The following is a 15,521-nucleotide window of genomic DNA, read 5'->3' as shown; positions in this document are numbered from 1 at the left end:
TAAATACTGACCGCGACGCTGAACACATGCAAATGTTAGCTAACGTTACCAGGAAACTTAACTTACCCTTTTGTGTCGTCGAACAACCGTCATATCGACGTCTGAACTCCGTCGGTATTCCCAAACTCCTGTTTTTTTTAGCGGTGATTTTTGTTGCTTCCTTCAGCTTCTTTTGAAACAAAACATTTCTTCTGGCAGATTTCTTCTTGACAGGTAGCCGACGTGCTGTTGTGAGCCGCGCTGAAAATTACGTCATCACGCGTTGCTATAGTGACCAGCCACGCTGAGGCTCTGCAATGGAAAACTGAAGCATAATGGGCCGAGGCGAGCCGAGGCGGGCCGAGGCGAGCCGAGGCAAGCTGTTACCAGCAGTGGAAAAACGCCATAAGATGCACCTCCTTGTGCATTTGGATGCATTGGTCCAGTAAAGGAAGTTTTTTTTTTTTTTTAAGATTATTTTTTGGGCATTTTTTAGGCCTTTAATGACAGGACAGCTGAGGGGAGAGAGAGGGGGAGTGACATGCAGCAAAGGGCCGCAGGCCGGATTCGAACCCGGGCCGGCTGCGTCGAGGAGTAAAGCTCCATACATGGGCACCCGCTCTAACCACCGAGCTATCCGGGTGCCCTCAGTAAAGGAAGTTTGACAAATCCAACTTGGATCATTCAGACAAAAAAAACTATATAAAAAAAAGAGCGGTTTAGGATGAGAACAGGTAAATATTCTTGCATGAGGCCCAATGTCAATGTGTTCATATCTGACACCACGGTATGCATCGCTACTGTAAGATTTAAGCAGATATAATGGTGTATTTTCACAAATATTTCCTAGTGCAGCTTTAAGATACTGTGATTTTATTTCCATCCCCAGCTTTAAAAAAACATCAAAAAGTTGAAGCCTTTTATATCAGCTCAATAAACAATATCCTGATTTTTACCCAGATTACATAGTTCTGTAAAAGTGTCCCATATCCCTCCTCACTGTTATCCAAAAAGTGAACAGGCATGCATGAGATGCCGCTTTGATGGCAACCAGGGACTAAGAGTTAGTTATTAAGCCAGACTGAGATGAAACATCGCCTGAGCTGAATGCCTCATCCAGATGCTTGGGCCGCGGGGTTGCTGGCTGAGTCATGGAGCTCCAAGGACTCCACACGGGGGCTCTTTCCAAAATCATCCCCCTCCCACCCCTAAACCCCATGCACCGTGCATCTCAGACCAGATGCACCGACAGAGATAAGACTTACTGCAGAGACACAGATTATCGTTATGCTTTTTAACTTTCTGGAGCCTTTTAATTCCCTCTTTGAGCTTTCATCATTTGTTTTTTCAAAAGGCGAGCATCCACTTCAATCCTGCTTTCATGTTTACATTTTTTTTGGAAGTAAAATCGAGTAAAATCGATCTGACTGTTACTAAGGAGGATGTAACATGATATCAATGCGCAGGACTCGGGCACATGCTGGTGATGCTTCACTGTTCGTGCACTAGCAAACTGAGCCACCAGATGCCCACCACATTCAAACTCAGACATTTGGAATTAATTAAGCCTTGTGTTTGGCACTGGTTATCAAAGAGCATACAAATGGAAAACTTAACTGTGGATCTAGCCGATGCTCACATATTGAGTTGCCAGATATAGGACTTAAATAGCCTGAAGCAAACGGAGCTAACAACAATGGCATTTGAACCCAATTGAAATGACTCTCAACCCCCCGTTTGCTAAAACATCACTCTGCAATCAACACTGCGCTGCCATGGGGGATGTCAAATATAGCTTGGGCTTTGTGATCATGATTAGGAAGTGTAGCTGTCTACAGAAACATTACCACCATTGTTTGTCCCGTGTCTTTGCAGCACATGTGCATTGTGTCATTTGTGTCTTTCTACGTTTAAGTGAATTACTTTTTTCAGACAGTGAAACCACTCTACTCTTATCCTCCACGTTGTCTGTTATCTTTCTTCTCTGTCTGTTTCTCTATCATGCTGTTGTGTGCCTCTGCATTCAAGTCCAGAATGAAGAGCAAATGATCAAGTATAGCCTCCGATCCACAGTAACACAACCGCCATGTCACCAGCAATTTCCTTCCTGTCATTTACTCCCGCAGGCTGACCTGCTGTCACCCTTTATTCATCTTCTATTACCATATCTCTGAACTATTCTTCTTTGCTGTTTGTCATGTCCCCCCCCCCCCAAACACATTGTATAATTTTCTCTTGGAAAGCGTCTTTAATGACAGTGTATACTTGACCTTTTTTGACCTGACCTTCATCTCCATGCAGGACAACAGCCGGAGGGTGGACAATGTGCTCAAACTGTGGATCATCGAGGCCCGCGAACTTCCAGCCAAGAAACGCTACTACTGCGAACTTTGTCTGGACGACATGCTGTATGCACGCACCACCAGCAAGCCCCGCACCGATACGGTTTTCTGGGGCGAGCACTTTGAATTTAACAACCTGCCAGCCGTCCGCAACCTACGCCTTCATCTATACAAAGAGACAGACAAGAAAAGACGCAAGGTGACAGAGAGATCTGTAGGGTAACATGGAGGTCTGACAATGGCTAGTTTGACATAAGTACTGTAGTTGTGTTTGGTATATTTGAGCATTTTGTTGCTTATAGATGGGCTAGGATTTTATAGCTTAAAATGACTTAATCACACAAATACACTTCTAAAGTGGCTATAATGTAATACAATTAATCATATAACTGTGACAGTGTTAAAGGGGTTATTCAATGACCCTACAGAGAATTATCACTCAAACCTGGAGCTCCCCAGGTCATTGTTTAGCTGTTCAGCCTGCAACTTTACTGATTTGTTTCAGTCTCTCCTCTCACCTAGGGTCATTTCTAGCCACAGCAGGCAGCTATTTTCAGCAAAAAAGCTCTAAAAAACAACTTTGCAGTACTTTCCCAGCACCAAACAGCAGACACCCACAGTTAGAGACTACTTGGTGGGGCATTTAGCAGCTAATGAGCCGGATATTTCCCTCAGGAGTTGGTAAGGACCACAAACGGAACTTTGAGTGTGAACATTAGACTAACATTACTCAGAAAATGCTGGGTATGTAAATAAAGACCAGTGTTTTAACAATTTTACCATACATAAGCTATGAGGTGAAATTCCTGAAATTTAATTTTAAAGTCAGTAGAAGGTCTTTCTCAGCCATGGCACAGCCTCCTTTTCCTCCAACATTTGTGTAACAGAAATGAACAATTTGCCTTTTAGAGTATCCCTTTAACAAAAACATGGAGATGAGAAAATAATGTACTGTGAAGATGTAACATTATACAAAATAGCTGCATTGTCATTCAGTGGTTTAATAATAAAATAGCCAATAGCAAAATGGGGTCTTGTTTGTGATGGCATTGCTTTTGTCTTTGTCATTTGCTTTAATGGCTTCATAACAAAACACTTATGAATATGCAAAATCAATAGTTTGGGTTGCAAGGAAACTGCAGTGAGTCTGTTCAAAACAGAGTGCCAGCTTAAAAAGAAAGAAAATCTAGAAACAATCGTAATTGATGACATAATCATTGAGTCATTGCCATGGATCAACAAACCTATCAACCCCCTGTGTTAAAGTCATTTTGTGTTATTTGGCATATTGTTTGCCATTTTAGGTTTTATCACTTTTGGAAATATATTTTTTAAGCAAAAGAATAAATAGTGAGTCACAAATTTGATAATTTATTTTCCCAATTCAGTTGAGAGAGAGCAACACCCTCATAGCAAAACAACTCATTTCTAGCTTCAAACGACACTGCAGGGATCTAGTGTTAGTTTGGCTATTCATTACTTATTTAGTGAAAAAGCTTTAAATGAACTTTTTCTTTTGAGATTTTAGACTTTTTATGAAATGCTCAAAGTGGAGCTTTGTAGGAGGCACATTTCTTTGACACATGCTTATCTTGATTAATATCCTTTTTTCTTTCTCTCTCTAAGGAAAAGAGCACATACTTAGGACTTGTGAGCATCCCCATCTCAAGCATCACTGGACGTCAGTTTGTGGAGCAGTGGTACCCGGTCATCCAACCCAGCGTCCTCACCAAGGGAGCTGGTGGCGGAGGGGGGAAGATCATCAACGCATCCCTACGCCTCAAATCCCGCTTCCAGACCATGAACATCCTGCCCATGGAGCTGTACAAGGAGTTTGCAGAGTACGTCACCAATAACTACCGCACCCTGTGTGCCGTGCTTGAGCCTGTGCTGAGTGTCAAGAGCAAAGAGGAAGTGGCTTGTGCATTGGTGCATATACTGCAGAGCACGGGGAAAGCTAAGGTAGGGACACCTCTATGTGACTAATCAGTATGTAAAGATTTGCCAAAACAAAGCTTTTTCAGTCCTTTTTGTATTTCTGCGGTAAACAATATTATAAGAAAGAACAGTAATTAAGTCCCTTCTTTTCTCTAGGACTTCCTGTCAGACATGGCGATGTGCGAGGTAGACAGATTCATAGACCGAGAACACCTTATCTTCAGAGAGAACACTCTGGCCACCAAAGCCATAGAAGAGTACCTCAAACTGATTGGACATAAGTACCTCAAGGATGCTATAGGTGAGCCAGAACAGTGGGGCATATGACACTTGATTTTGTCACTGTATAAATTAAAGCAGCTGTGCAACACCAAATAGAAACTGATTTAATATTCAGGACATTCACTTTTGGAAGTGTTGGAATGGCAGAACTTTTATTTAATGGAAAAATCCACCTTAAGACACTGTTTCTGTTTCTGTGTCAGTCTGCCTCCATGTTTTTGCTTGACGAGAGCAATTTTAATATTTTCCACCTTTTCATATCTCTGCACATAGTTTCATGAAATATTGAAGTATGTGTTTAGCCAAGTACAGCTCAAGTGCCTCCGTCTGTGCGATCAAGAAGCAGCTCTTCTCAAAAGTAGAGAAATACAGCTCCCCTGAAGGGAAGGACATACAGTATAATATACTGTACTCGTTAGCCTAATTTCATTAATGAATGGTTTCACAAAAACATACAAAATCATAAGAAGAAGAGATACTTTTTTTTTTATCCCCGGGGGGATTTTTTCTCACTGTTTTTTTTAACATTACGCACAGGCCTGACATACACACACATGCACAAACATATACATATGCATTAAGGGATAGATGTGAAGGGCACCTAGGCAGTGCCCAGAAGGTGAACTAGCACCTCTCAAACTACCAGTCCACACTCCGTACTTAGTCTGTACGGGGGCTTAAAGCAGCAACCCTAGTTTCCCGAGCAAAATCCCCCACAAACTGAGCTCTTGCCACCCTGACAGTTGCATTGTAGTTTGGAACTACTATGGTAAACCACCAATAATCTTTATACATTTAAACAAGCAGTTGAAATTAGACAAGATGATATAATTTTATGGTAAAAGTAAAAAGATTACAGTTAATTAAAAGTAGCATCTCAAACTGCTTAACATCCAATTGTATATATATATATTAAAAAAATCTAAACAAAGAAAAGGTGGGAAAGCTAAATTAAAATATAATAATATCATATTATTGATAATATAATATATATAAAAGGGTAGAATGATGGTGGGCAGAATGAATGGTAGAAACTTTAGATTAAGATGAAACAAAATTAAAAAAAGTACACCACTTTAAATTAATTTTGTCCTAAATTAATTTCAAGAAGCAGCTGTAGTTGTTACACATCCAATCTGTCATATGTAGACTGTTCTTTTCTTTACTTACCTGACTGTTTTTTTACTGACTTACTTTCTACTTAAAAAATTGATACATTTTAGTTCAAAGTGAGTGCTTTGGCTCAAAGATACAGCCTACTAGAGTTGTTTGAAGGTTTGACTTCAACTTACACTAGTTAGCTTGTAGGCTAATTAGCCTGCCATCCAGGTTTCCCAGCTTTGTCTTTGTTTTACAGTTATGACTCTTTACCCAAACTACAGCATGTCTTGTGGCAACACTGCATTCGGTCTGTTGAATTTGCTGCTTTTTACTCTCCCATAACAACACTGAACAGATTTTGGTGATTTCTCCATGTTGCTGTAACTAATGAAATGTATTTTTAGGGGAGTTCATAAGGGCCCTGTATGAGTCAGAGGAAAATTGTGAAGTGGACCCCATGAGAACACCACCCTCTGTGCTCCCAGACCACCAAGCCAATCTCCGAATGTGCTGTGAACTAGCACTCTGCAAGATTGTTAACTCCCATTGGTAAGTAGCTATGCAGTGCCTTGTTTTGAGTGTGTCTATTCCTATCTGCTAATATAAAGACACATGAGACTTCAGATTCTTGCACAGGGAACTGGAGAAACTCTGACTCTCCACAGTTTGTTTCTGTTCCTGACTTGTAGTATATCCCGTTCACAGTGTTTTTCCTCGAGAGCTAAAGGAAGTATTTGCCTCCTGGAGAGTGCGCTGTGCTGAGAGAGGTCGGGAAGACATCGCTGACCGTCTCATTAGTGGTTCCCTCTTCCTACGCTTCCTGTGTCCTGCCATCATGTCCCCATCACTCTTCAACCTCACGCAGGAGTATCCCGACGAGCAGACTTCACGCACGCTCACCCTCATCGCGAAAGTAGTGCAAAACTTGGCCAATTTCTCCAAGTCAGTTTTATTTAATTAATTTACAGATTTTACACTTTGCATCCAGTTACTCACCACTACACACCAGTACACAACATATACATCATGCTTAAACACCCAGCATTCAGTCAAAACCTATAAGCAATAAAACATAGAAGCACCCATCTCTTCTTGAAGTACAAAAAACAGGCCTTTAGTTCTGAACTAAAATTATAATAATAATTAGAGTTCCTTTGTGAAGTCAATTAAAATAAATGAAATACTCAAATATTTTCACGTTTAAATATGTTCGGTTTTACCTGCAGTAATTATAAGGTTTATAAAATGTATATCTTGAGTCATCTTGGAAAACAATAACAACATACGCAAAGTTTACCTGCATTCATATTTATAATTAAAGAATAAATATTAGACACAAGCTTGACTAAGACAAATGGACACAATAGTAAATTACAGTGCCATTTGCAGAAAAGCATAATAATAGGCAAGACTTGAAACATTCGTATCCAACTAAAATGATTATAAAATTAGTGGGCCGAGGACTGAACCCTGGTTTACATTTCCAGACACGTTTATTACTTCGTAACAAGTTTTGCCCTTTCATTCTGTACCTATGTATCATGCTTTAAATTAAATTGACTTACCATACATTAAGTCATTAAAAATTGTCACGAATTCTCCATTCTACTGTGCTAAAAATGTCAAAATCCTATATTTTTAAGTCGCTGGACCCCAAATAGTATTTATATAGGCATCGCTGTGCTGTAACTAATAATATGAATTTGTCTCAGTTTGGTTTATTTGACTCATAACCCCATAGTAAGTGATGTATTAAAGGTACCATGTGCAGCTCTCATTTTAAACAACACATTTGTTTATATTCATGGATTATTCACCTCAAAATGTACTGTAATTTCCTGGTCTTGACAAGATGGCAGTCAACATAAAGGATCTTTTTTGTAAGAAAGAGAATCTCAGTTTAAAAGTTATCCTCAGTTATCATCACTGTCATGTGTTGCGCACTTGTTTTGTTGTTCACTTTCTATTCTCTTTCATCTCCTCAATGGCCTTTTCTGTCTTTCCCACCTGCAGGTTTGGCAATAAAGAGGAGTACATGTGTTTCATGAATGAGTTTTTAGAGATGGAATGGGGTTCCATGCAGCAGTTCCTGTACGAGATCTCCAACGTGGACAGTGTCAGCAATGCAGGCGGCTTTGAGGGATACATTGACCTGGGCAGGGAGTTGTCCATACTCCACAGTCTTCTCTGGGAGGTCATAGCTCAGCTCAGCAAGGTAAACCCAACATGACACATCATCTATGCCATTATAAACTATTTTGCTTTTAGATTTGTCATCTTTTTACACAGGATTTCTCTAAAGTTTTCATCAAAATTTTTTAATCAATTATTGATTGTTCTTATTTGGTAATACTGCTAATTTAGGGATTAAAAACCTACGTTGTATTCTCATGTAAAGGGAAATAAAAAATAGCTACACATGATAAGCCATTAGTCCAATACAAAACCACCTGAAAATGGCTTAAAAAAAAAAGAAATTCTAAAGATGAATGAGCACATTTCTGAACACATAATACAAATACCACAAGACATATTTATTTCAGACCTGTTGCATTGAATATTACATTATTACATTATGCATTACATTGTGCAGGTTATCATGTTATTGTGTCCACCCCTTGTACATCACTTTAGGTTTTATTACCAATAAGCCAAACTCAGACTCCAGTCTCAAAAGTGTCTCAGACTTTCTTGATAAATGAGGCTGTAAGTCATCAATCGGCCTTGAGCCATCATTAACTTAGGTGGAGGATGACATATGGCATTTTAATGAAACCCTTACACTAGATAACTCAAAAATAAACTATTTTTTAAATCCGCAGCAAAACTCAGCAAAACTGGTTTTCTTTGAACCACAGGATGCTATCATCAAACTGGGTCCTTTGCCTCGCCTCCTGAATGACATCAGTATGGCCTTGCGTAACCCACACCTGCAGAGGCAGCCCAGCCATCAGACAGACAGGGTGCAGGAGAGGCAGACCGACAGGCTGCTATCACGACCAAGCTTCAACAGGGGCATCTCATCAGAGTTCCAAAATCTCATGATGAGGGATCTTAATAGGTCGGTAACGTTCAACACCAAATGTTATCATCAACTGTCTATATACTTCAAATAACTTCATTATTAAATTATGAAACTTTGATTTGATTTGTTTGTTTTTTATGTTCACTTATACTTTATACAAGATAAAGGAAACCAGTGAATACATTTTATCCTTAAAGAAATGACTCGAAATAATTCAAAATGATCAATCGATTATCAAAATTGTTGCAGATTATTGTAGATCAACTAGTCGACTGATCGATTGACGAATTATTTCAGCTCTACCTACAGCTTTTTTCTCTATCTTCAGCTATTGTTGGCCTTACTCACTGCTGTTCTCCAGCTCTATAGATATCACGCGCTTGCCTTCCCCCACCTCCACCGGAGGAGTCATGCCATCCCGCTCCCAGATGGGTTTTCAGGACCGTGACCAGCTCCATCGTGCGTCCTCCAAAGACATGTTTTACGTATCACGCCCTCCCTTGGCCCGATCCAGCCCGGCCTACTGCACAAGCAGCTCAGACATCACGGAACCAGATCCTAAGGTGAGTTTTATCATATAGATTTGGGGAACCATCATCCCATCCACTAGGTCTATCTTTATCAACGTGAGGTTAGTATGACGTGCATGTTAGTCATACCTAATAGAATCTGCCATCGTGTGATCGAGGCTGTAGTATATCATGACATCTGCTTTTTTTCCACCGATTCATCACGCAACTCATCCTAGCGGTATTTCCTGGGAAATACTTTGAGGCATTCCGATATCCAGGCCTCGCGGTAAAAACACCCGCACCACCCTCACTCATATCATCCGTGGCCAAGTAACATACATAATATCAGGGGGCACAATAGCCTCTCATTCCCCTCATTATTTAGATGCTCAGTGTCAATAAAAGCGTATCTATGATGGACCTCCAGGATTCCCGAATGAACAGCGTGTCTAACCTGCAGTCGGTGGACATGCTCAACTCCTCCCAGGCCTCCATCGCCGGCATGGGCAGCTTCGGAGGGCTGAGCAGCGGAGGCGGTGGCGGCCTGGGGTCAGGCCTGAGCAGCCAGCTGCGGGCCGGTGGGAGGTTGTCAGCTGGCTCTGGCGGCTCCAGCATGTCGGGCGGCCTTCGGCTGAGCCAGCTGAGCCAGATGGGCACCACCACCGACTCGCTATCCCAGCAGCAGCAACAGCAGGCCGCCGCCATGCGCTACCCGCTTTCCTTCCAGAATCCCCTCTTTCATCTGGCGACCGCCGATGGGCCTCAACAGCAACAGCTCCATCACCAGCACAGCCGGGCTCAACCTCCAGCGCCCCTGCTCCTAGCCCCAGAGCCTGATCCCTCTCATCCGACCTACATGCCACAGTTCGCCCATGGGGGGTTCTCTCGCAGCGAGGACCTGTCCACCCTCAGGACCAGGGACAATCACCTGGGCCAACCCAGCATCATCCATTCACACAGCTACAGTGACGACTACAGCAGGGCTGAATATGGACGCAGGCAGATGTCCACGCATGTGCAGGTACATGTGTGTTCAATGTATTCTTGTGACTATGTTTCTTTTAAATTATTGTGATGGCTTTAAGGCTTCAACAACAAAAAATCTCCTTGTCGTTTAATCAATTGATTTTTTTAATTTTATTTAGTGCATAAAACAATTAAAACTAATCTAAACTTCCTGGAACACACAACCAACCATCGTAGCCTCTAGCATTATTTTTGACACGGTGCTCATTCAAGTTTAAAGTAGCATCATCTGTCCCAGAAAGAACGTGAAAATGCTTATCATGCTGTTATTTACTATTTTTTTTCCTAAGGATAACCTCCAACAGCAACAACAAATGATGGGCCTGGCCTCCCAGACCGGAACGTCCCACTCCTCCCTGGCCACCACGCCCCCCACCACAGTCCAACCCGTGCGCCAGAGTTCTGTTGCCCCGCCTCCCATCCAGCGTGTTAAGTCCCAGACCTCCCATCAGCTGTCTGTCAGTGCGGCTGCTGCACCTGCTGCTCTGGCTAAAACACGACCGCCCAGCGGCAATCTCCTCCAGTCACCGGAGTCCGGCTACGGCGGCAGGCAGCACGGATCCCGGCAGCTGTCCGTCAAAGACAACACTGCCCCGGGGCTGCCCCACCAGCAGAGCTCTGTCAGGGAAAGCCAGAGTCCACAGGGAACCACCAGTCAGAGCACTCAACAGTCACCACAGCAACAGCCTCAGCAACAGCACTTGCTCAAACCCACCATGAGCAAACAGGTAAAATTTGCACGCTTTGAATTAATTTTATCTCTCTTTATTCTTCTCTCCAGTATTTTCTATCAGCACCTGTGCATCTGACTATTTCCGACCAATGTGTGTAAGATACCAGTTACTGTATGTTTGGCTTTTAATTGTAAATGACACTAACATTGTCAGGAATAAGTTGAGCTTGAGTCCCAACAGGGTTCAGCTAAAAATGTATGAACTCTGAGGCCCTCTGCATAAAAGCCTGCAGAAAAATAGCTTTATTATGAAACTGACTCTCCTCAACTTAAGAACCTTAAGCTCTCATTCACTTTGCTGGCCTTTCTCCCCAGGGCTCCCAGACTCCATCTACCCTTAATCCCCCAACCCCAGCCAATGAGCGAACGGTGGCCTGGGTCTCCAACATGCCACATCTGTCGGCTGACATTGAAAGTTCGCGGATTGACCGTGAAGAGTTCAAACTGAAGGAGTACTCAAAGAGCATGGATGAGTCACGCATGGACAGGGTAGGTATCTAGTTTCAGAACTGCCCTTTACATAAAAAAACTACTTTTATTCGTGCTCATAGGAACAATGAGTCATGTCTGTCATTGCTGAGCAGATGGCAGTCAGATCTGGTCTCAACACAAAAGTGCAGAGGTCTTAAACTGTGGGAAACAACAGCCATCAGCCAAGTGTTTAAATCTTTTTTTAGTGTTTGGTATATTCACTATTCATTAGTGATGGTATAGCCTTTTCATTTGGAACATTTGGAATCAGTTCTTTACTTTGCAGTATGTTTTGTAACTTAATGAATGTGCCTAAACATCTTTCAAATCCGGCAGCCACTGAGAAATCAAGGGATGTGAACACTAAACCTGGTTTAAACCTTACTGATTTAGCATTCTCTCCACATCTCTGCCTCAGGTACGGGAGTACGAGGAGGAGATCAACTCCCTGAAAGACCGCCTGGTGATGTCCCACAAAAAGCTGGAGGAGTACGAGCGGAGGCTCCTCACGCAGGAGCAGCAGACCAATAAGATCCTCCTACAGTACCAGAATCGACTCGACGACAGTGAGAGGAAGCTACGGCAACAGCAAGTGGAGAAAGACTCCCAAATTAAAGGAATAATTAGCAGGTAAATGGTGGCGGCTGTTGGGATGGAGGGCAAAAGGCAGCTAAGACATTATGTGTCCGGGAGGCCATTGGCGGGTGGCATTGACTTTATCTTTGTATATTGTGATGCCTTTAGTAAATAGACTTTATGAGTTTTCTTCCAAATATGTGGAAAAAGTGACATTCTCTCAGATAAAGATTGCAAGCATGAATTAAAATACATTATCATGCCTCTGAGGAGCAAGTGGAAGCCGAGGTCTTTGGTCTTTGGCTGACAAACTACAACTTTAGTATATATATATATATATATACACACTATTACATATTGGAATACAACTCTATTTACAAGGGTTGTTATCTTGCAAGGAATATTGGAGAGTAGGGAGTTGTTTCAGTATCATTAAGTGCAACAGCTTTGGGAGCAAGGCAGGGAGCTCTACTGTATATTGAAAGCCAAAGCTGCAGACATGTAACGAGTGACAAATTAAACGAGAGACTAATAAAAGGATGTTCTTTGATAGGTGTGCAGGTCATGTTCTCTTGGTGGTTGGTTCTTTGCAGCCGGCTTAACTGGACAAAGGAGTCTTTGATTGTCCTCTTAGCTCTTGTTGTATCATAACATGGTTTACTATTTATTCAAGAGCATCATATTCGGATGACCGTGAAGAACTCCAGCTGAGTCCTAATATTACTGAGTGCTTGTGTGAAATTGTAATTCTGCAATTCTGCAGTGCAATTCTGGAGCGCAGCCTTACGTTTTTATTAATCAACCACATCTCAGTATCGCAGTTGTGTTCAGGCACTAAAAATAACAGATGTTTGCTGTGTTCTAAGGATTCCTTGAGCATTTACAGTGTGACTGCAAATGTAGTTTTTTGTAAAGAGAGTTCAGATAAAAAGGTTCTGTAAGGAAAAGAGTCCAATATGTTATTGTACACATCTTATAATGGTCTGTGGTCTGCAACTGAAGGCTGGATATCTGTGACAGAGAATATTGCCACTTCTTATCCACTCCAGGAAAGAAGACATGGAATGAAGACAGAGACAGTCCTGCTCCCCTTTGTTTTTGGAAAACATCTTTAACGCCCTAACCTTGTATATAAAACCACCCTCCCAATTCCTTGTGATGCTGCACTCATCATCAGCTATTTTCATGAACACAGTTTTTAACTGGATCTCGGGCTCATTTCAGATGATTTCCCTTAGCTTAGTTTCCAATTGACTCTCTCCCAAGATTGCACTGTAAAAGCACAAGAGGATTGATAATGTGGTAATTTCAGAAACATGTCTGCACTTTTGAAAGCAACACATTGGTTTGGACCTTCAGGCACAGGACTATGGAAGACCACGGTTTAATATTTGCTCTTCCTATTTAAATCAAGGTGAACCTTGTTCACTGAAGGACTGCTATTGTATCTTTCTACATGGGGAGCGATACCTCTCTCCTTATTATACGTTTTTTTTTAACATTCCGGACAGAAAGTCACAAACAATGACGAAGATCCCAGCATGAAGGCATGAAGGAAATATGCCGTATAAATGAGAACTTTATCAGAGCACTTAAAGCTAAACCATTGATTATTTCCCCCTGGAGTGTGAGCTTAAAGTGAATATAGTAAATCTGCTGCACACATACTGCATAGTGTGCGGGAAACTGATCTCTCCAAGGAGTACACTTGTTTCCTGGGTGACTTTTATCAACCGACCACACGAGGATGAATAAAGTAGCAGATCTGGATGCTTCCAAGTCAGTTTTATTCAAAATTCACTGAGCCAGATCATATCATCGAACATATTGCAAGACTAGCATTGTCGCATGTATGAGCAATGCAAAGAGTGCAGAAAGCGTGGATGCCAACAAACATGGTCTCAGGCCATCCTATTGGATTGATGGGACTCCAAAATCTTTGTGTAATGACAAGTGTAAACATAGCCTTCTCTTATATTTCATCTTAAATTGAATTTTATATTAAATTCTCACATTCAAATACATTATGTTGATGCAAATGCAAGCTCAGGTTCTGCAAAAAGGAGCAAGCGTTATCCTGATTTCATGCCTCCTATGTTTGCTTGAAAACATCTGTTTACCTGCAGAACTAAAACACTTAGCATTGTGTTTCAAGTGTCGGAGATTTTCTTTCAGAGAAGCCTTAACGTTCTGTGCATAACTATACTTTAAGCTCAGAGCAAATCACATATCCGTCATTAGACCAGATACACGTTTTGCTCTTCAGCATTCTAATTTAAAACCAAAGCCAAATATTGAGTTTTAGGTCATGCTAGGTTAGATCTACGGGAAACATTAAATCCAATTAACCTGTAGCACTTGTATATTTCATTAGGGTAGTGATATTAGTAGTTGGCTACAGGCTCTCCATGTTTTTCCACCCACAAATATTTTAATGCATTTTAGAAATTCTAAATATAAACTATTTATCTTTCCCGAGCTGTTTGCTGTGAACTGAGCAAATGAACTGAACATATTTATGGTGTGTTTGCAGTAGGGGAAAAATGAATGGTCTTAATTGCACCTGTCTAAGTAATAATCTATTTTTAATTATAATCCATAGCATATTAAAGTCTGTGATGCAAGAGCCATAACAATAATTATATATGAAATATTTATGAAATATATATATATATATATATATATATATATATATATATATATATATATATATATATGAGATTGAGATTATAACTATTTTAACCTTGCAATAGCTAACTTTTTAGCAGAAGCGCAATAATGAATACGTCTACGTGTGCAAATGCACAGACAGCACAGATCCTGCTGAGGTGTATGCATCGTGTGTACATAAAGAAACTTAGAGTCACTTCCTGCCAAAATCTTTTACCAGGTGCCATCCACAGTATCTAAACAGAAAACTTAAAGACCTGGAATACTGTAAAGTGCAAAATAGCACAGAGACAGCATGACAACAAAGACGTGACTTTTTGACAACAGTGTGTTCTGCAAAGTGTGTTCTTAAGTTCTCAACTTGTGTTTGGCTTCTCTGTACGGTGTTTGTGAATTGATCTGCATTTAAAATGAAAGACTGCAATGGATATTATTTATTAATTAAAGCGAAAAATATTTTTCTTCTATCTGTATGATTTTGCTGTATATGCTTGGTATGCCTTCTGACCTGCAGTCCATCATTGGTGGTGTCCAGTGACATGGTGATCAGAATAGTTGTTTGAGAAAGTTAGCCAGTACTGTCATTAAACTTATGCAGTTATAGTATGATTTAAATAGTATTAATAAAAGGGCAACCATATTACTTTTTTCTTTTTCCCTCTCCAGAGATAATTACAAATATTCTGGTGTCAGTATATCCGCCTCTCTTTTGTAGCAAGAATATATTGATAGGCTGTATAGATTGTACTAAGGCAAAAACCTGTGTTTAAATCTTGCAAATGAATTCGTAGTGGTGAAGAGTTTTGGCTTGATGTGTGTGTGTGTGTGTGTGTGTGTGTGTGTGTGTGTGTGTGTGTGTGTGTGTG

At 41.0% G+C, this 15,521-nt stretch overlaps 1 protein-coding gene across 15 annotated transcripts in view; it reads left to right on the top strand.

Annotated features, from left to right (window-relative positions):
* syngap1b (synaptic Ras GTPase activating protein 1b) overlaps nt 1-15,521 on the top strand; it is a 136,719-nt gene that overhangs the window by 104,530 nt on the left and 16,668 nt on the right. For 10 of the 15 annotated variants that reach the window (XM_034873275.1, XM_034873272.1, XM_034873278.1 and 7 more), the window contains 12 exons: nt 2,281-2,520; nt 3,948-4,283; nt 4,416-4,560; nt 6,047-6,191; nt 6,348-6,584; nt 7,656-7,857; nt 8,465-8,703; nt 9,029-9,230; nt 9,607-10,200; nt 10,496-10,933; nt 11,254-11,427; nt 11,828-12,039. In XM_034873275.1, coding sequence (XP_034729166.1) covers nt 2,281-2,520; nt 3,948-4,283; nt 4,416-4,560; nt 6,047-6,191; nt 6,348-6,584; nt 7,656-7,857; nt 8,465-8,703; nt 9,029-9,230; nt 9,607-10,200; nt 10,496-10,933; nt 11,254-11,427; nt 11,828-12,039 — 3,164 coding nt within the window. Of the gene's footprint in view, nt 1-2,280; nt 2,521-3,947; nt 4,284-4,415; nt 4,561-6,046; nt 6,192-6,347; nt 6,585-7,655; nt 7,858-8,464; nt 8,704-9,028; nt 9,231-9,606; nt 10,201-10,495; nt 10,934-11,253; nt 11,428-11,827; nt 12,040-13,034 lie in introns of all 15 variants that reach the window. The other 5 variants (XM_034873273.1, XM_034873284.1, XM_034873283.1 and 2 more) reach the window with 4 other exon arrangements.

This window comes from Etheostoma cragini, chromosome 6, assembly GCF_013103735.1.
Source record: "Etheostoma cragini isolate CJK2018 chromosome 6, CSU_Ecrag_1.0, whole genome shotgun sequence".
Classification (NCBI taxonomy): Eukaryota; Metazoa; Chordata; class Actinopteri; order Perciformes; family Percidae; genus Etheostoma; species Etheostoma cragini.
The sequence above is the reverse complement of the archived record's forward strand: the minus strand, read 5'-3'. Positions and strand labels throughout refer to the sequence as shown.